The sequence below is a fragment of the Lupinus angustifolius genome, chromosome LG05, assembly GCF_001865875.1.
Source record: "Lupinus angustifolius cultivar Tanjil chromosome LG05, LupAngTanjil_v1.0, whole genome shotgun sequence".
Classification (NCBI taxonomy): Eukaryota; Viridiplantae; Streptophyta; class Magnoliopsida; order Fabales; family Fabaceae; genus Lupinus; species Lupinus angustifolius.
In genome coordinates, this window is record NC_032013.1 from 1,806,538 (window position 1) to 1,827,769 (window position 21,232).

At 31.4% G+C, this 21,232-nt stretch overlaps 3 protein-coding genes across 6 annotated transcripts; 2 read left to right on the top strand and 1 right to left on the bottom strand.

Annotated features, from left to right (window-relative positions):
- LOC109347389 (uncharacterized protein At4g14342) lies at nt 1,601-3,714 on the bottom strand. Its single transcript, XM_019587209.1, has 4 exons — nt 3,609-3,714; nt 3,412-3,497; nt 3,186-3,309; nt 1,601-1,844 (listed from the first exon to the last, which is right to left on the bottom strand). Exons 1-4 carry the CDS (start codon nt 3,612-3,614, stop codon nt 1,797-1,799), a joined length of 264 nt encoding a protein of 87 aa, XP_019442754.1. The 5' UTR covers nt 3,615-3,714; the 3' UTR covers nt 1,601-1,796.
- LOC109347391 (E3 ubiquitin-protein ligase At3g02290-like) lies at nt 5,279-14,485 on the top strand. 4 transcript variants are annotated; one of them, XM_019587214.1, is made up of 6 exons: nt 5,511-6,089; nt 6,463-6,791; nt 6,953-7,358; nt 7,759-7,868; nt 8,821-8,867; nt 14,469-14,485. In XM_019587214.1, the coding sequence occupies exons 2-5, from the start codon at nt 6,672-6,674 to the stop codon at nt 8,854-8,856; spliced, it is 672 nt and encodes a 223-aa protein (XP_019442759.1). In that variant the 5' UTR covers nt 5,511-6,089; nt 6,463-6,671; the 3' UTR covers nt 8,857-8,867; nt 14,469-14,485. The 4 variants fall into 4 exon arrangements, with proteins under 4 accessions (XP_019442757.1, XP_019442759.1, XP_019442758.1 ...); XM_019587213.1 differs by lacking the exon at nt 14,469-14,485 and adding an exon at nt 6,248-6,319 and having other exon boundaries at nt 5,512-6,089; nt 8,821-8,994; XM_019587212.1 differs by lacking the exons at nt 5,511-6,089; nt 14,469-14,485 and adding an exon at nt 5,279-5,483 and having other exon boundaries at nt 8,821-8,994.
- Nucleotides 12,069-15,630, top strand: LOC109347390 (hyoscyamine 6-dioxygenase-like). Its single transcript, XM_019587210.1, has 4 exons — nt 12,069-12,332; nt 12,799-13,049; nt 14,214-14,535; nt 15,330-15,630. The coding sequence occupies exons 1-4, from the start codon at nt 12,123-12,125 to the stop codon at nt 15,561-15,563; spliced, it is 1,017 nt and encodes a 338-aa protein (XP_019442755.1). The 5' UTR covers nt 12,069-12,122; the 3' UTR covers nt 15,564-15,630.

Consider the following 21,232-nt stretch of genomic DNA (forward strand, 5'->3'; position numbering starts at 1 on the left):
TGAATAGTTTGATTTATGAGAGCAATATTTATTGGTAGGGATAATCACACATCTTAAAATAGATTAGTTTTTTTAACAAAAAATGTGAGAAGTAGTACCCAAAAATGATATAGGTGATTGGTACAATTGCATACTTTTGTTCTATAATGCTTCTATTAAATTTCAATTTCATTCATAATTTTGGTTCATAGTTTGCATTCTAGAAGAAATGAAAAAAATAAAATAGACTTCTTGCATAAATAAATTATCCAGAGAAAAAACATTCATATAAGAATAGAATTTCTTGTTTTATCAACAATGAAAAAAGAATATACCTGCAACAAAAGGAGTTCAAGTATTATTTTGGGGTGTTTTGAAGAAATATTAAGGAAAATATGAGTTTATTTAATATAAAGTCATTATGTAATATCTATTTTGATGAGTTATTCAATAATTGGTTTTGGAAGCCAAAATAACATACATAAAGAGTAATTTGGATGGAAAAAAAATCGTGTAAGTGGATCCCTTCACAATAGACATAAGAGATATTTACTTGTAATACTTTTCATATGCCTAAAGTGCTTAATGTTCACGATAAAGGGACACACGGACTTAAGTAAGTTTTTCTTAGTTATCTTAAACGAAATAATATTAAAATATTAATTTTTATTTTTATAATTTTTTTAAATAAATAGAGTTTTCTTATTAACTTGAAACAGCAAATGAGACATATGATCCTCATCCATATTAGTTGGCTCAAACTCAATCACCAAGGAAGTAGGGATTAACGTATGCCAGAACTTTACTACATGAGTTTGGTTCACACTTCATATTATATGAAACATTTACTATATGATGAGGGGGAAATAGATCGTTTGTCTACAAATATTTGATGCAAGTCAGAAATAATTTTTTGTTCCATTAAGCAATGAAAGAGCTATTGAATAAAGGACAATAGTTCCATTAAACAAAGTATGCATAACGCAACCATATAATTAAGAGAAGGGAACACTTACTTCTAGGAGTAACTTAAGAAAACCTATCGCATATCTAAGTATATATAATATAAAAATTTAATAGTTTAGATCTACTCACTAATTCAAATCATTGGATTTTTCTAAAATGAATGACTAAAATGTGAATGAAGTCTTTTAAAATTACTCTAGAAATAGTGAATCTCTCCTCTAAAATTAAAATATAAATTATGTGACACAATGATAAAAAAGAAATTGCATAGAATTATTTCGAGGGATATTTGCTTATCCAAATTCACTTAAATGTTGGCCCATTATTCCATTTATGACGAAGATGAGAATTTTGACTAGGCATTCCATTTAGAAATCACTTCACATTCACATGTAACATCACACCTTCAGTGTCCAACTTCACCAAGATAAGGTAAAACAACTAAAATCATAATCAGTATAATATTTAAGCATAATTTCAATCTTGAGAGAGCAATATATTCAATTTTGATTGAATATGTATTAGGATCTTAGAATAAGAACAGAGAGAAGGGGACCTTGAAAACCATAAAATGCATCTCTAAGTGATTCTCAAGCTTTCCCTTTATCTCTATTCTCTAAAAATCAACTCGCAAACAAACTCGTAAATGATCTAATTACCTAATTTTCCAAGTGCCATAACAACTAAAAGTCTAAAACTTAAGCATCTACAAGCAAGAGAAAGATAGTACAACAATCTCTCTCTCTAATAAAGGTAAAACACAATCATCTGTTTCCTCAATCAAAATAACACAATGCAACAAAAGGACAAAGGCTAAAAACTTTGCTCCATGTTTCATCTAATAGCAATTCTCAATCTTCTTCTCTTTCTGGAGGCAGACCACATGGCAGGAGCATTTTCTGCACAGGAAGTATAATTTGTCAAATAAGAAACTTAGGCAACTTAAGGATACTTGTTCATAAATTTGCCACCACCCCATAGTTCATATTATCTACTAAGATTAAGCATTAAACACTGATATAATACTACTATTTAAGGATCCAGTTAAAACAACAACAACAACAACCAGGCCTTTATCCTACTAGGTCGACTCGGCTACATGGATCGAACAATGGTATAATGCTCTATCATAAATTATATTTAGTGACAAAGTATTAATACCTAAGTCTTTCTTAATTATTTGACCTATAGTTTTTTCTTGGTCTCCCTCTTCCTCTAGGAATCGGATAACCCGTCATTTGATCTACTCTCCTTATGGAGCTTCTACCGGTCTCTTCCACAAATGTCCAAACCACCTAAATCACGATTCTACCATCTTTTTCTATATAAAAGCTACTCCAACTTTTTTCCTAATACATCAGACTTTTGAAAACATGTCAATACAAACAACCTCATCATTGCAACGAGGCTCGCCCTCAGACCTGTGTTACACCAACACGGATACATATCGAGTATGTGGTACATACAGGGTACGAGGTTCAACATTTTCTCAAAAAATAGACTACATGTATGTTACATGAATAAACTATACATACTACTATGTTGCATGATTACAGATAGGATATGGTACTCGATACTGATAAAGGTACGAGATGCATCACTTTTAAAAAATCTAAGTTACGAATATGCCAATATAATTAGGTACAAATGATCAAAAGTTAGCGGATTCGAGAGACTTAGGATGAGAGGTTGAGACCCAAAACGGACTGAGATAGTGAAATTTCAAGATAATGACTAATTATTTGACTCATTCAGTATTATGATGTAACTAAGAAGACAAAATGGGAAAAATCCTAAATTTCCAACCCAAAATGACAGAAATTTACATCAATTGCATACCAAAGGGTACCAATACATACTCCATACACGTAAGTCAGATTCTTTGAAGTACCCATGAACATACATCATAAAAGTAACAAATTGAATCTAAAGTTGATAAGCTTAATGGAGGGAACAACAGAAAGAAACAATAAAAAAGAGAGTCAAAACTCGTTTTAGACTTTCATTTTTTTCGACCTTATCTGTTTGGTTACTAACAAATTTAAAAACCCATAGTGGTCCCAAATTATTTCAAATGAGAGTCAAACTAATCTTTTTATGGTAAATTAGTACCTATAAGGTGTTGTAAAATATGTTTGAAATGACTAATTTGACCATTTTGAGATTTTCATTTTTTGTGTCAAACTGGTAAGGTTGAAAAAACGAGAGAGAAATTAGTATATACTCTACAACAACAGAACCTGCATAAAGGTGTAGCGTTCTCTTCCAATAGATTCATTCTCAGCAACAGCAAAGTATGAGAGTAAAGGGTAATGCCCAATATATGAAGCATAGCTATCACGTTGAATGTTCACTGCCCATTCACTACACACACAAAACAACAAACAAATAAATCAAAAAAACGCAAAAACAAAACAATTGAAACATAAAAAAACGATCTTTTTTTGCAGCAAAACAAAACCCTACAATCTGTTCATATCGGCATGCCCAGTTCCAACATATTTGGCTTGAAGATGCTCGAGTTGGGAATTGATGTTAAATCTATCACTGGCCTGCACAAAACACACAAATAATTAGGATTCTGAATTTGGAATCGAAATAATTGAGAAATTTAGGGTTTTGAATTGAAAATATTGTAAACACTGGAAATAGAAGAGTGGTACCTGCATATTGATATTGCTCTTTCTTCACACTGAAGAACTTGGAGTTACTTATTGTGCGTTGGAATATCAAAATCAAAGGAAACGGAAGCTATAATGAAATTTCTTATACCTAATGCTAGTAAAAGATTTCGAGTGTTACCTGGAAAGATATTAAAATTTATACAGCGACAGTTAAAGTTTTTACAATATTAGTACATCATTCACATAGAGCTAATGATGATTACCAAATTATAAATCAACTATGAATGATTTGATGATAGTGTAAAAAAACACTTTTATTTAGATGTATAAATTCATATGGAAAATTAATTTTATGGAAAAAAAAGTATGCAATGCATAGTTTTGTAGAAAAAATGTAAGCTAGAGAATATTTTACTTTGCATGTATAACATCCTTATTATGAATACTATACTCAGTTTCTATAAATCTTTATACGATAATACGTAGATATAATCCTTAGTGTTGTAATATTTAGTATTTATTATTATGGTCTTTTAATACATAATATAAAAGAATGGTTGATTGGTGAGGATTTAATATGTATATAGTGACAGTGTAAGTATTTTTTACACTATCTGTAAATCATCCACCATTGATTTATTAATCATTGTTGACTGTCAAACAAAAATAATATAAATCAATGATAAATAATGTACTAACAATATAAAAAAGTTAACACTATTAGTGCATAGATTTTAAACTCATGTCATAGAGCTATATATTGTATTTATTACACTAATTTTATTTAGGTCCTTGTTTTCATCATTGATATTTTTTGAAAAATATATTTAATTCATTATTAAAAAAATTGTTTGTTCAAGTTAAATATTAGAATTATATCGAAAAATGGTTATTAAATAGAGAAAAAGATGTATGCATTAATAGTATAAGAGTTTTTTTACACTTTTGGTGTATTATCTACCTTCCATTTTTAATAATCATTGACTTTTTAAAAATAATAATTCAAATGAATGGTAAATGATACATTAATTATGTATAAATTTTCACACTATCAATATATAAATACTATATTCTGGGATGAAATATATTCATTTCACTATAAGTTTATTTATGTCTATAAAATTTTTTATACTCTTACTTTATTATCCACTATTAAAATTTGATTATTATCAACTTTTAATTACAAATAATACAAATGAACAATACATAACAAAATGATTATATATAAATCTTTACATCATTAATAATACGTAGATATTTCACTCGTTATATAATCAACTCTAATATAAAATCATCTATCCAAACTAGCAAATGGATATTAATATTTAAAACAATTATTCACATGTAATCCATCATCCTATATTAAAACTACAATCCATAAAGTCAAAACTCATAAATAAATACAACAAGATGGTACATGAGAATAAATTAAGAAAATTGTTTTTTTGGTTTCCCACGGGTATCCTCGCACGGGAGGAAATTCTGTCTGAGTCGAGAATATCCACAGGTGTATGGGGCTAACTCTTTTAGTGGACATTTTTTCCATCCACAAGACTCGAAGTTGAAACTTTGCTTAAGGGAAATCAAACATATATCAATTGAACCAACACTCATTCTTAATTAAGAAAATTGTTTGTTTCTCTTTGTGTGTGTGACTTAAATTTTCAATATTAAAAAATTGGGTTAGATTCCTCCACTATACCCTACCATCTCTACTCCACCCACCAAACCAAAGAAATAACAAAAGGCAAAAGAAGAAACACTATGAGAGAAAGATACATAGTTTATTGAGTGAATGAAGTTATAGCTTTAATCTCACATAAAAACCCAAAAATTCACATACCTATCTATTTCATTATTATTTCCCAAACATCACTATCTATCTTTACTCTACCCCATTTCTCAATTTTCCAGGTTCTTCTCTTTCTATTTCTCTGAACTACTTTTTTCATAAAAATTCAATCTTTATCTATTTTCTCTCTTACCCATTTGTTTAATTCACTTCTGATTGCCGTTTAAACCCTTCTGATTGCCGTTTAATTTGATAATTTTAAGTGGGTCTCTAACTTTTCCTCAATTAGCATGTGTTTATGGGTTAATCGTTTCTTGTTTCATGGAAAATTCAATTATCTGTATGTTCTTTATATTTTATTTATAAAAAAATAATGTTCTGGATGTGAATTGTGATCACTATTTCTCAACTTGAAGGAAAATAATGATCTTTGTGTTGGTTGATGCATCTGCATAGCTTTAATGTGAAGAAAAGTATCAAATTTTCCCACTGTGTAAATGAATTTGTTGGTGTGTAGGAAAAGACTAAGAACCAAAAAGGCTTTGGCCCTTTAATTAAAAGAGTCCAAATTTGTCTTGTTCTTTATAAATTTTGTACTAGTTATTTGATGTTGTTGATACACTTATGAGTTGTGTTGATTTTATATTGTGGTCCTGATTTGCCATTCTGTAATGCATGCATGTTTACTTTGGAGCTTGAGCCTTAAGAATTTTCTGAACTGATGAATGGTACATTAAATTTTAAGCTCAATGTAAATATGGAACTTGAATTATTCTCTACTCCAAGTGCTGAATTTATTTATGTGTATGAGTTAGTCATGTCAGTCCATCATGTATCTTAATTTAGTTCTTAAAGAAGGACTAACTTGATGAGTTTCGGAATAAAGATTAAATTCTTTGATTCTAGTCAAAGGGGAGTCTTGGCACAACGGTTAAAGTTGTTGTCATGTGGCGAAGAGGTTAGTGGTTGGAGTAAAGGAATCAATCTCTTGCAAATGTTGTAACTGAAATCATAATATGATAGACTAAGTTCCCTGTTTATTTTATTTTAAATGTTGAATTGCAGGTATGATACCTTCTAAAAAGTTTCTCGATTTTGCAGGTGGACAAAGGAATCGGTCTGCTTATCCATAATTCGGGGCATCTGAACTGAAGAGAGAGGTTGGTTTGTGGATGCTTTGTGACTTCTGCAAGCTTATGGTGCTGTTGAAGGCTCCTTTTCTCTAAGCATGCATGCTAGCTAATTTTATTGAAGCAGTTGAAGAGTGGGAAAAAATTCAAGCTAAATAAAGTGATTGAGAAGCTGGAACAATGGGTTCTGTTTGTTGTTGTTTCAGTTTTGACGATTTTGAAGATTATGTAAACCCAAATAGCTCTGTGTATAGGAACTGTGCATGTCTCAGTTGCTTTATACAAAACCTCTTGACTGTGGTATGCATCTAATTCCTATCCCTTGCTCCTCTTTCAGTTTGTTTCATTTTCTCTTATTGGTTCATCAAAGGGCAATGTTCAATCTCAGGATGGTGTGTCTTGACATTGATGAATGCTATGTAGTATTATATAACCACTTTCCTGTGCATCACAAATTTCAGTATGCGGCAATATTCCGTAGAGGAGAAGTGCATTCAGTTCCTTCATCTCTTCAAGGGGCAGCATCCTTGTCTTCAACAGCATCACTTGATAATTCTCTATCGGACATGTACCGTTCTCCTCCAAGGCCCTTACCTTATGATGCAGAACCAAGGTATTTTCGTTCAAGGCGTGAGAAGGGTTCAAGTCATTTGAATGAGGAATCTGAACCTCTGAGAAGTGATGTAGATATGGACCTAGAATCTTTAAGTCCACGAGACAAATGGAATGAATGTGCCGGTGAAGATGGATCAAAGGAATATTGTTCCAAGTCCTCACTAAAACTTTCATCAGCAAAATCTACAACCGGAGTTGGGCTTGTCTATGCATCGTCAGAAGAGGAGGATGTCTGTCCAACTTGTCTCGAAGGTAAAGATATCGTTTTTCCTTAATAACTTCAAATTTTCACTTGCAGACCCGTTGATTCTGGGACTTAGTTTTTCATGAAGCGTTGATCTATAAGATGCTTAGTACATGTCTTAACATATATCTAGAAATTCGAATGCTTTTATAATTATATGGTATATTTAACATATACATGATTATTGATAAACCATTATGACGTCGTTCAATCCATCTAGTCCACCCCACCTTAAGGTTTGGTTGTTGTCGTTGTATTTTATCGTAGAATGTAGATGGTGTAACAAGACTCTTCAGTGTGACTGTCATACTTCCATTTAAAAACTTTTGGCTTTATACTCGAACCACATTACTCGGAGAATAGGATCTACAAAGATTCTTACATTTCTACAATTATTTTCAATTGCAGAATACACCAAAGAGAATCCGAAAATAATGACAAAATGCTCTCATCATTTTCATCTTGGGTGCATTTATGAGTGGATGGAGAGGAGTGACAGTTGTCCAGTTTGTGGAAAGGTAAATACTCTATATTATTTTCTAAAACACTTTTTTTGGTGAAATGATTTTTTTGTAGTTCATTAGCAATGACATATAAATAGAATACATAAAATTGACCAATGCGGTATTGGTCTAGTGGTGTAAGGTCGGCTAGATCTCCAGAAAGACCAAAATGTCAAAGGTTCAATTCCTGAGAGTGGCTACATGTTGGGAGGGGTAGCCACACATCCCGAAAGGGACTAGTTCCTTACCCATAAGGTAAGAGGATATCCTTGCTAGTACAAAAAAAAAAGAATACATAGAATCTATTAAGATCTCTGCGCGAACTGGTTTGAACCACCTAGTTCCATCACAAACCGATTAAATCAGTCCCACCATTCTACCAATCCTAGTAGCTTGTGGTGCACTGCCACAGCCCCACATTATCCAACAATTTTCACATTTCAATAGGAAGAACCAAAGCTGGAAGTAAAACCCAACAATTTGGCTTGGTAGCATAGCAAACATCAGGCCAACACTATGCCTTGTTAAGGACAGTTCAAGATATTAACTTCGGAAAAGTATCTGTTTGTTCCGGCTTGATCTTAAAGGTTCTGGTTTGAAAAGTTTAAACATGTAAAGACAAACAAAAAAACATGAATTCTATAAAGGGTGGGCTGGGGCCGATGGCGCATTACACGAGACTCCCACCTGATAGGGCCTGAGTATCTATATATATACATATGCAGTCTTTATCCTCACAAGTAGAAAAACCATTTCTAGGATTTAATTCTGACCTGAAGACTCGATAATTTAAGGCATAAATAAATGATGATATCTCTGCCGATCGCGACGTAAGAGCTAAACTTTGAATAATATCTGCTTTTGCTGTTGTTACTGTATTCCTGATTGTTGGGCTAACTACTTATGTCTCTGACTTTCATGAATCATGATATCTTGGTTATACATTTGGCCTTTTGTTTTGGTCTAGGTGATGGTATTCGACGAAACGCTTACTCTCGATTAAAAGGTTTTGTTTGGAGGATTAAGCCAGCAACAGAAAAAGGGAAGAATGAATATAAGTATAATGATTGTGAATATTGCACAGATTAAGTGCTTGTTTTGTATAGTTAAGTGTGAAAAGTTTTCTTAACCATTGTTGTGAGTCCTTATATTGAATATTGAGTTTCCTCCATGAAGGGAAAAGGAAGAAAATGGAATTTTATATGGAAACCTTGTCATGGCTTCAACATGTTCATATATTACAAATTAATGAGATTAAAGTAACATGTTTACCTATTATTAAACCTTATACGAAAGGAAGATAAACCATAGGTATAGCCCAAGACTTATACATACGGAAAATAAACAGTCGTGAGTAAAGCCCAAGACTTATACCTACGGAAAATAAACAGTCGTGAGTATAGCCCAAGACTTATACCTACGGAAAATAAACAGTCGTGAGTATAGCCCAAGACTTATACCTACGGAAAATAAACAGTCGTGAGTATAGCCCAAGACTTATACCTACGGAAAATAAACAGTCGTGAGTATAGCCCAAGACTTATACCTACGGAAAATAAACAGTCGTGAGTATAGCCCAAGACTTATACCTACGGAAAATAAACAGTCGTGAGTATAGCCCAAGACTTATACCTACGGAAAATAAACAGTCGTGAGTATAGCCCAAGACTTATACCTACGGAAAATAAACAGTCGTGAGTATAGCCCAAGACTTATACCTACGGAAAATAAACAGTCGTGAGTATAGCCCAAGACTTATACCTACGGAAAATAAACAGTCGTGAGTATAGCCCAAGACTTATACCTACGGAAAATAAATAGTCGTGAGTATAGCCTAAGACTTATACCTACTAAAATAAAAGTGTAAGTATATGTTTTTGGAGCTATACCAATAGATTTTTTTATCTATTATCAACAATTTTTTAATGCAATCAAACACAAAAGAATTTAATCCATCATACATGTTTAAGCTTGTTATACTATAAATGAATTATGTGTATACACAACATTACATAAATTCAAAACCATGAATTTCAGTATATATCTTCCGCGGTTGTTTTATAAATGACATTAGAACCATGATATTATGGCACTGGTTTATTGTGAAAATTGATATTTACTTGAACAAACTTGGGCTCATACTTAGGACAACTAATATTTCTTGTAATAATAATAGTAATAATGTAAAAGTTGAGGAACCATATAGAACAGAATACCTCATACCAGAACATATATTTTGAACAATGTAATTATGTTTTGTATATCCCTTATAATATCAAGCTTGAGGTGTGATAAAGACATTGATAGATAAAGGTTTATTATTTTACATAGTATTTCTAAACTTCTGTATAAATTATATGCATGTTACCTTGGTCTTCAATAGTAATATATTGGGGAGTAATTGTGAATTTTAACCTTCAGAACTAATAAAATTCATGTTATACCACATGTTGGTTGTTTATAGTGCTGATGACAAAATTATATAATTCTTTGTTGTTCCTTGTAAAAAATAATTAAAAGAAATAAACAATCAAAGGTATGTTAGCCTTGATTTATTACTTATTTATTCCTTAAAACAATATTATTTTTTTGTCTCTTGCCCCATTTATTACATCTTCATTGTATGATTTGATCTCTCAAACTCTACTATAAAAAGATACTCAACTCTTCTTAGTTGTATTGCTTATCTAAATTCTCCGATGTCTTCATTTCAAATGAAATGTCTTGTTCTTGTCTTGTTATCACTGAGCTTACTTTATTCTTCTCATAGTTCTCCTAGTGGTATAACACTAGAGCTTATCCCTCCACACTCTCCAAAATCACCTACATTCATGTTGGGTATCAGTGACGGAATACACCTAGAACGGATTGAATAGGTGTGGCGGAACTCAATTTCGCTTTGCACTCTCAATTCATTCCTAATCTTACTATCAGGGAGAGAATGCAAATACTGGTACAACATTCTCATGCTCGTATCCAACATTTATCTCACATGCTTTCCCCAACACATCAACAAGTCAACTTCAAGTTTATATATAATATCAAGGATATGACATTGCAGTTTGGGAGAGAAGATTGTGCCAAAAATGGATGATTATATTCTATTTTTTCATATATGAATGATTAATGAATTCAATAAAATAAATTAGCTACAATGCCTTATATTTATTGACCCTCTATGACTAGCTAGTTGTTCTAACTTTAAATAATCACTACTTTCTTGTCATTAAGACTAGCATCATGTTATCTTCTCTTCATAGTATGAGAGATGGAAATGTTAAACCTATAATATGATATATTTTTGTATTCACAAACTAAGGTTCTCTTTTCTAGTGCACTTTTAATAAAGAATGCCTAACCATCGTGTAAATTGTATTGTGGTAAACACACTTAATCTAAGTTAGTCAATTGCATATATTTGGCATTTTTAAAGATATAAAAATGAGAAAGTGAGAAAATACGACTATTCACTTGTTCTTTTTGTGGTGAGTTGGAGGAAACTACTAGTCACTTGTTTTTTTCTTGTTCAATATCCTATCTTGTTTGGCAAAAGCTTTATTCTTGCTTTGGTCTAACATCTATCATTCATAATGATGTAATGACTCTCTTTGCATCTCATGAAAACATGATATGGTTGGAAAACAAGAAAAAACAATTATGGGTGACTTTTTGATTTGTCACAATTTGGACTATTTGGCACATTAGAAACAAAGTTATCTTTGAGAACTTAAGATTCCAAATAGAGGAGATGGTGAAGCTTATTTTTCTGCATTCCTGGAACCTTGTTATTGTTCGCTTTCCTTTCTTCTCTTACTCTTATGTTGATTGGGTGAGATATCCATCAACTTGTCTTTCTCTTTGTTAATTTCAGGGATTCAATGGATAGGAGTATCACTTGTTCTCCTAATATTTTTACCTCTTGATTAATAAATTTTTGATTGTTGATCAAAAAACATGTAAACAATGTTTATCTTAATTGTTAAAACAAATAACCACTTCAGCTAAAAAGGAACGCATCGTTTGCATTGCCGTAAATCTCACATAGTCATATATAGTTAAGACAACAAATAGAAGCTTTGTTTTTTTTGGTTCGTTTCTTTGTTGTACATGTATTTTTCTATTTTTGTTAGTAGTTTTCTGAATAGGGTTGTTCTCAAGTTTATCTTCTAAATCAATAATAAACTATAAGAGGCAAGTTGAAGTTGAAGGTGTAATTCTTATTCTTTAAGAAACATTGTTCATCTCATCAAGTTTCATAGATTAGGCATCATGGAAACCTTGGACAACATGCTTGTATCAACCTGGTCTAATGTTCATTCCTCGGTTCCACCATCATATGTACAACCAATTGAAAATCGACCTGGGAAGGTTATTAGTTCTTCATGTAAGGCAATTCCTGTGATTGATTTTGGAGCTCATGATCATGATGATATTGCAAAACAAATTTTTAAAGCTTCTGAGGAATATGGCTTTTTTCAGGTTTCAAATTTTTACCATTTTCTTTACCAATTCTCTATCAATTTTCTCCTCAATTCTGTTATATATATCCTCTAGTCTCTCACATGCATGGGGTTCAAGGATGCATAGATATTTCACAACCATGTTACAATTTTGAAACTATGTTAGATACATTTATTATACACCTAATTGTATTCTATTATGTTTTATATTGTGTTGTTGTATCTCATATCTTTATCATAGTGTATTCGTACTTCCTTCATAGGATTCTCAACTTCATAGCCAGGATTAATTTGGTTTGTAATTATAAGGAAGTGCTTCATTTTCTTATATACGCTGAAAGCCAAAAAAGCATATACCTAATGTAGTTGCGCTACAGCTCGATGCATCCGCATTATTGTAATGCGTTTGCGCCGACTACTGTAACTGTAATATTTTGGCCACATCAACCTTGATTGTGTCTAATATTCCAAAAAATTGTGGGTAGGTGATCAACCATGGAGTTCCAACGGATTTGATAGATGAAGCAATGAACATATTTAAAGAATTCCATGGCATGCCTCCTAAGGAAAAGGTAAATGAATGCTCTAGGGACCCAAATGGAAGGTGCAAGCTCTACACAAGTAGTGCAAATTACAAAAGTGATGCAATTCAATCTTGGAAGGACACATTAACTCACCCTTGTCCTCCTTATGGAGAAAACATGGACTATTGGCCTCACAAACCATCCAAATACAGGTAAAGTTTGTGTATAGATGACACTCATTTCAATTTCATACTATTTTTTATTCTCATATTTATATACTTGGATGGTTTTCTAATTTTTTTGTTAGCATTCTTAAGGTTATTTAATCATTTGGCACTCTTTTTTATTTAATATGCAAAACATTTTTTTTCCTAAGCAAAATACATTAAATAAAGAGAAGGGGGTTAACCCAATATAAAAGAAAGATCATATCAACTAAAATCAAAGGCCATAACAATTTTGGGATTTTAATCATCTACACCTTGCTTGAATTATTTCTTGGAATAATAAGTGGGGGGGGAAATGTAATTTTACTTCGTCTATTATATCAATTTAAATATCTTCGGATTGAAAGTGATTTGATATACTTGAAGTTTTTTAGTTTATTATGGTTGCTTCTAAAACTATATATAGTTAGTAATGGATTGCTTCATAAAGAAGTATGATTAGCTGGATAACATTGAAAAGATAAATAATTAGATATGACTAAGAAAAACCAGCTCAAACAAACATATTTAAATAGCATAGAAATTTTCATTAATGAGTCACTTTCTTTGTTTTCTAAGTATCCCCTCTCTTAGTTATCATCATAAACAAAATAAATCGTATGCGATTAGTGATTATGGAAATCATTAACCATATCAGAAACGTATTTCCTTTTATGGTGAAGACGTTTTACTTTATTATTTTGTCATAACACATTAATTCAAAAGTTAATTTTTTATATAAGCTTTAATTCGTCTAAAAAATAAAAATGCTTTAATTTCTTTTACATATCAATCGATTAGGGTTGTATATATAATTTAGATGCTATAAATATGTGCCATTTTGAAATAGTTATTGATGGAATAGACATTTTTAATGGCATAACAAAATAGGATTGGCTAATGAGTTCAATTATATATAACATAACCCTAGTGATTAAAAATTATTATTGAGACTGTTTATTGCCTTTATTTCATAACCTCTTGTTGTACTCAACAACTTTTTAACCAAAACCTAAATTCAATCAAGACTTTAACTCTCCGAATAAATTATTAATTTTAGGGTTGAAATCCTCTCAAGTACTAACAAAACGAACATGATCTAGACTTGTTGATATTTTCAATGTCAATTGAATTAACTAACTAACATGATTTATTTTTGGAATTTTTCAGAGAGGTTGTTGGGAAATATACAATAGAACTTAGGAAATTGGGACTTAAAATCTTGGAGGTGTTAAGTGAAGGATTAGGACTTACCCCAAGTTATTTCAATGAAGGACTTAGTGAAAATCCAGCACTACTAGTTCATCACTATCCTCCATGTCCTGACCCAAGTTTAACATTGGGTGCAGCCAAACATCGTGATCCTTCCATTATCACCATTTTGCTTCAACAAGAAAATGTACTTGGACTTCAAGTTCACAAAGATGGTGAATGGATTGAAGTTGAGCCTATTCCAAATGCCTTTGTAGTTAACATAGGTCTTCTCTTACAGGTATATATCTTCATTATTGACCCTTTTATTTTCCATTTTTGCATTGTTTTGATTTCAGCCATTCTTAATTAGCTTTCATCACAGGTTAATAAAACATTAATTGATACAATGGCACCAATATTATTCTTCAATTTACTAAATGTGGTTATGTAATTGACATTTAAAAATTTATTTATATTTGTATATGATATATTTTAGGTGCTTTAGCATCCTAACTTAAAAAAAAGGCATGGTATCCTACAAATTAAAAATATTAGACTGTAGGAGAGTATTTTCTAAATACTATGCCAAAATTTGCATTGAAATCGTTACAATTAATAACGTTCTATGAAATAAATGTTCTTTCTCATAGGTTCAACAATATTTACTTCAGTGAGCACCGTTGAAGAATGTCACGTACTCAACGGTGCTTGTTGTATTGAGCATTGTTGAATCTATGATTCTCATAGATCTAAAATTCAGAAAGTGCTTACTTTGTAGTACTTTACTTGAGAAAACAATATTGAATGCCCACTTTCAACAATGCTTAATTGAGGAAGCATTGTTGAATGTCCATTTTCTACAAAGCTTACTTGAGCAAGCATTATTGAATGTCCACTTTCTATAATGTTTTTGAAGTATTGTTGAATTTAATCCTACATTATATTGCACTCACGTAACTAAGGTTCGAAAACATTATTGAATATCTATTTTAAGTATTGTTGTTTTGCAATTATGTGTTTCTATACATAGCCTATCATTTGATTCAAGTGAAGGATGACGAGATTTTTTTCCACTTTACTCTATTCTTTCAGATCATAAGTAATGGAAGACTTATTGGTGCTGAACATCGAGTTGTAACAAATTCAAGCACTTCACGTACAAGTGTTGCTTATTTCATATATCCATCATCTGAAAGCATCATAGAACCTTCAAAAGATTTGGTGAATGAAAACAATGCACCTATTTACAAATCCATGACATTTGGAGAGTTCAATATAAATTTCTTCAACAAGGGTCCCAAGATTGAATCTGAATTACAATCTTAATATTTCAAATCAATGTTTTAAATTGCAATTATAAATACATTTATATTACATTTATTGAAATCATGGTTATGTAGTGGAGAATCCTAAAATCACAACAGCAATTACTATGAAAGAATTTAATTTAAAACACTAGTCCAAATACTTACTTCCAAGCAACCAAAGAAAATCTTAAATTAAAGTATTTAGCATATAAATGCTATATGTTAAGAACACACGAAATATATAAGATAGTAAAGAATAAGACAAAGAAATATATACGATTTATGTTTGGGTTAGTTGATTGTTGTGAATTTGAAGAATGAAATTTTTTTGCTAAGCAAAATGTATTAAAATTAGTACAAGAGGTACTAACCCAAAACAAGAGAAAGATCAATAGTAGTTGATCTTTTTAGAAGAAAAGGTAATAGAAGTTTTTAGGTCATTACACTAATTTGCAAAACCTAAAGGAATTGGAACTATTTTAGACAGAAACTAAGTCCAAGATCTAACTTTAATCAAATACAATATATGCACATAACTCATCGCTTATCTCATAATATAAGAACATTCCTCGTAATCAAAATAGAGCATACAACAGTAAACCACAACATCCTCCATAAGTTTGACCCTTTAGCACTAGTGCTAATAGCCTCATGCATATTCAATAAATCTAATAAGGTTGGGGCGGGGATTCGAAGTTGAAACTAGAAGCTAGGAATAGAATCATTTCCAGACATAAGAAGCAAATTCACAAGATAGAAATACATGCTCAATAAATTCATCATGATTCAAGAAAATTGCACACTTGACCTTTTTAAATTTAAGAATACTTGTCTTTTGAATAACTCAACCTTATTGGTAAGTCTTTGAACAAAACAATATATTTTTGAGGCCATATAGTCAATCCAATAGTTTTTAAAATATTATCCTAAGACAAAAGACTTTGATCCACTTGCATGAGATAAGCGGATTTGACAACATATTTGTCATATGTATCTAAGCTCCATCCCCATTTGTCCTCAGTGTCCTTCTTGAAAGAGTGTGGTTGAATAAGATCGTACAAATTCATGATAAAGATCCTTCTCTTTCAAACAATATTGTGTGACATTTAACATCCCAAAACCAAACATCATTATTCCAAACACCATAATCAATCACAATTGCCCTTCTATTCATAGATTAAGAAAAAGGTTTAGGAAAGACTTCTTCCAAGCTCTGACTTCCCACCCAAATTTCAAGCCAGAATAGAGTTTGTGTTCCATCTCCTATAATCCTTTTAATGTTCTCATCAAACCAACCCCATATTCTTATGGATAGAACCAATTTTGCATAAGCCTTTCCACCACCAAGAAGAAGAACTATGAGCAGATGAGAATAATTCAACCCTATATTTCGACAGTGGGATTTTTGATATAGATTAGCCCAAATTCATGAATAGACAATTTGAAAATTATAATCCTAACATGTGATAATACTTTGGAGGAGTCATTCATTTCAATGTGATCATAATGATAGTAGTCTATTTGTTATGTATTTTAACTTTTTAATGTTTTAGAAACTTCGTACATATTTTATTTTACTTTCTAATCATATTATTATTTATTAAACATACTTTTCACTCTCTATTTCTGCATTACTTTTTACTTTATTTCTCAATGTGCCTTAAGCATAGTTATTATAATCTAAGTTTTACACCATTTAATAATTCCTTAAAATAGGAAAATGAATTAATTAGAAAGAGTCAAAGTCAAATATGGGATAGGATTTTGAGAATAACGAGGGACCATGTCAACTATTAATTATTGAGAATATGGTGATTTTGAGAATATGTATGTACAAATATTAAGTATTGTGATAATTATTGATTAGCTCAGCCTATGAATCAATAAAGTCCATGCACAGAGATGTCATTTTCAAGGTTTAAACTTAAAATGATAAGATTTCAACCAAGGGATCCGTGAGATTGTCTTACATCAACATATTAGGTAGAAATGAACAAAGTTAGTACAATAAGAGGATGTGAGAGGCTTAGGATGAGAGATCGAGACCAAAGCTGACTGAAATATGAAGATAAGAGATTAATTATGTGACTCATATTTAGTATTATGATGTCACTAAGAAAAAAGTTAGAAAAATCTGAAGTTTCCACCCAAAATGACACAAATTCAAAACAATTTATATCAAATGAATATTTTCTTTGATGTACACAAGAGGATCAAGTGTATGTATTTTGTATTGTTTTAGAAGGAGGGTTACCAAATATTGCGCAATTTGGGCTCACAAGCTAGCTGATTAGTAGGAGTTTTTACTTGCATGGTGCACCTTGACTGAAAAATTATGGTTTTAGTGCACCTTTTAAAAAAATTACTAACTTGGTGTAAACTTTATACAAAAACAAGGAAAATCGGCAACTAAAAAGCCGATTGTATAAAGTTTACACCAAGAATAACTCAACCTTATTGGTAAGTCTTTGAACAAAACAATATATTTTTGAGGCCATATAGTCAATCCAATAGTTTTTAAAATATTATCCTAAGACAAAAGACTTTGATCCACTTGCATGAGATAAGCGGATTTGACAACATATTTGTCATATGTATCTAAGCTCCATCCCCATTTGTCCTCAGTGTCCTTCTTGAAAGAGTGTGGTTGAATAAGATCGTACAAATTCATGATAAAGATCCTTCTCTTTCAAACAATATTGTGTGACATTTAACATCCCAAAACCAAACATCATTATTCCAAACACCATAATCAATCACAATTGCCCTTCTATTCATAGATTAAGAAAAAGGTTTAGGAAAGACTTCTTCCAAGCTCTGACTTCCCACCCAAATTTCAAGCCAGAATAGAGTTTGTGTTCCATCTCCTATAATCCTTTTAATGTTCTCATCAAACCAACCCCATATTCTTATGGATAGAACCAATTTTGCATAAGCCTTTCCACCACCAAGAAGAAGAACTATGAGCAGATGAGAATAATTCAACCCTATATTTCGACAGTGGGATTTTTGATATAGATTAGCCCAAATTCATGAATAGACAATTTGAAAATTATAATCCTAACATGTGATAATACTTTGGAGGAGTCATTCATTTCAATGTGATCATAATGATAGTAGTCTATTTGTTATGTATTTTAACTTTTTAATGTTTTAGAAACTTCGTACATATTTTATTTTACTTTCTAATCATATTATTATTTATTAAACATACTTTTCACTCTCTATTTCTGCATTACTTTTTACTTTATTTCTCAATGTGCCTTAAGCATAGTTATTATAATCTAAGTTTTACACCATTTAATAATTCCTTAAAATAGGAAAATGAATTAATTAGAAAGAGTCAAAGTCAAATATGGGATAGGATTTTGAGAATAACGAGGGACCATGTCAACTATTAATTATTGAGAATATGGTGATTTTGAGAATATGTATGTACAAATATTAAGTATTGTGATAATTATTGATTAGCTCAGCCTATGAATCAATAAAGTCCATGCACAGAGATGTCATTTTCAAGGTTTAAACTTAAAATGATAAGATTTCAACCAAGGGATCCGTGAGATTGTCTTACATCAACATATTAGGTAGAAATGAACAAAGTTAGTACAATAAGAGGATGTGAGAGGCTTAGGATGAGAGATCGAGACCAAAGCTGACTGAAATATGAAGATAAGAGATTAATTATGTGACTCATATTTAGTATTATGATGTCACTAAGAAAAAAGTTAGAAAAATCTGAAGTTTCCACCCAAAATGACACAAATTCAAAACAATTTATATCAAATGAATATTTTCTTTGATGTACACAAGAGGATCAAGTGTATGTATTTTGTATTGTTTTAGAAGGAGGGTTACCAAATATTGCGCAATTTGGGCTCACAAGCTAGCTGATTAGTAGGAGTTTTTACTTGCATGGTGCACCTTGACTGAAAAATTATGGTTTTAGTGCACCTTTTAAAAAAATTACTAACTTGGTGTAAACTTTATACAAAAACAAGGAAAATCGGCAACTAAAAAGCCGATTGTATAAAGTTTACACCAAGTTAATAATTTTTCTAAAAGGTGCACCAAAATCGTAATTTTTCGGTCAAGGTGCACCATACAGGTAAAAACTCATTCAATGGTCTTGTTTTCGTAACATGCAATTGGGGCATCAATTGTTTTTTTGGGCAGCCTCACAAGTGGGTCTCAACCTTCATTCTCCATGTGCCCAAGGCCCAAGCAGTCACCGAATCACATGGGTTTTTGGTACTCTCTGTATAACATAAGGTTATTTAATGTGGGTTGAAAGCAAGGGAATGAAAAGATTTTAAAAACAAATTTGCATCAATGAACAGCAAAGAGTGGATATATCAAACAAACTCAAAGAAGACCTTCAACCCATGTTGTAGGGTTGGTATCCTTTACCCTCGGATATTGGAATATGAGAGAGGAAACGAAGTTTAATAATTTCTCATATTATTTTATTAAAATTAGTTAAAATTTGAACTGTTAAAAAAATTTATGTATCACGTGTGAGTATTTATACACAATATTAGACTTTCTAATATTAGGGAGATTCTATGCTCTGAGTTGTGGGGGTGCTTCATCTTCTCAAGTGGATCCAACCACTACAAAGCTAAGGATCTTCTTCAAACAATTGGATTAAGCCTTACTTTTATAATATATATAAATATGCATCCGTCCAAAAATTTAAAGCATTGCTTATTTTCAACCTTGTTTATTATAACCCTGCCAATTTTTCATAAGCACATTTACTAATAGAGCACTAGGGGTTCACAACTTGTAATGGTTACAACGTCTATTGAATACATTATAGCCCTCCAAATGCTTTTTCAATTGCCATGCAAGTAATGTTATTGATGCATCTGCAATTACGACAACAATTCTAATGTTCATACTTAACCACAATATTATAGCAACATTTAAGACCGGACGTTGGTTAAAGTGGTACATGTTTGATTCCTCTTAAGCAATGTCTCGGGTTCGAGTCTTGTAAACGGAAAAAATGTACACTGGGAGAATTAGCCCCACGTACTTGTGGATGTTCCCGGCTCGGACAAGATTGCATCAAGTGCGAGGATATATGTGGGAAACCAAAAAAATATTATAGCAACAATTACAATTATGGAATTCAATTTAGAACACTTTGGTTTGTTATTAGAGTATTATCTTTTATATTAAGAAATTTCATCATCACCTACTTTTTGATCTCAGGTCAAAATTAACTGACATTGAATTGCAACATTCAAAGCATATTTTGCACTAATTAATGAGACGCACTTGTACTTTTATCATCGTGTATAGGATTTTTAAGATGATGAAGTTGTTAGTGATTTAATACAAGTGACAACTATGATATTGTTGCTTTCTTTTGAGAAAGACTATAAGTCAAATTTAGATATTTACATATTGTGGTATGTCCCAACAATGAAGGGAAATTAAATAAAAAATTTCCAACATTCAATGTAGTAGAACTTGGTTTTGGTAAAGTTCAACTAGAAATCGACATTGAATTTATCAAATGTAAATATGTTTAAGGATCCAGTAAGAGATTACAACATACCCATTAGAAAGAAACTCGAGTGGACGAAAAATAATATTGTGTGAGAGGGTAGTATGTGTGACTCCTATATGTGGTTGACTAGCTTATTGTAGTTGGAACTATAAGCTGAATACTTATCA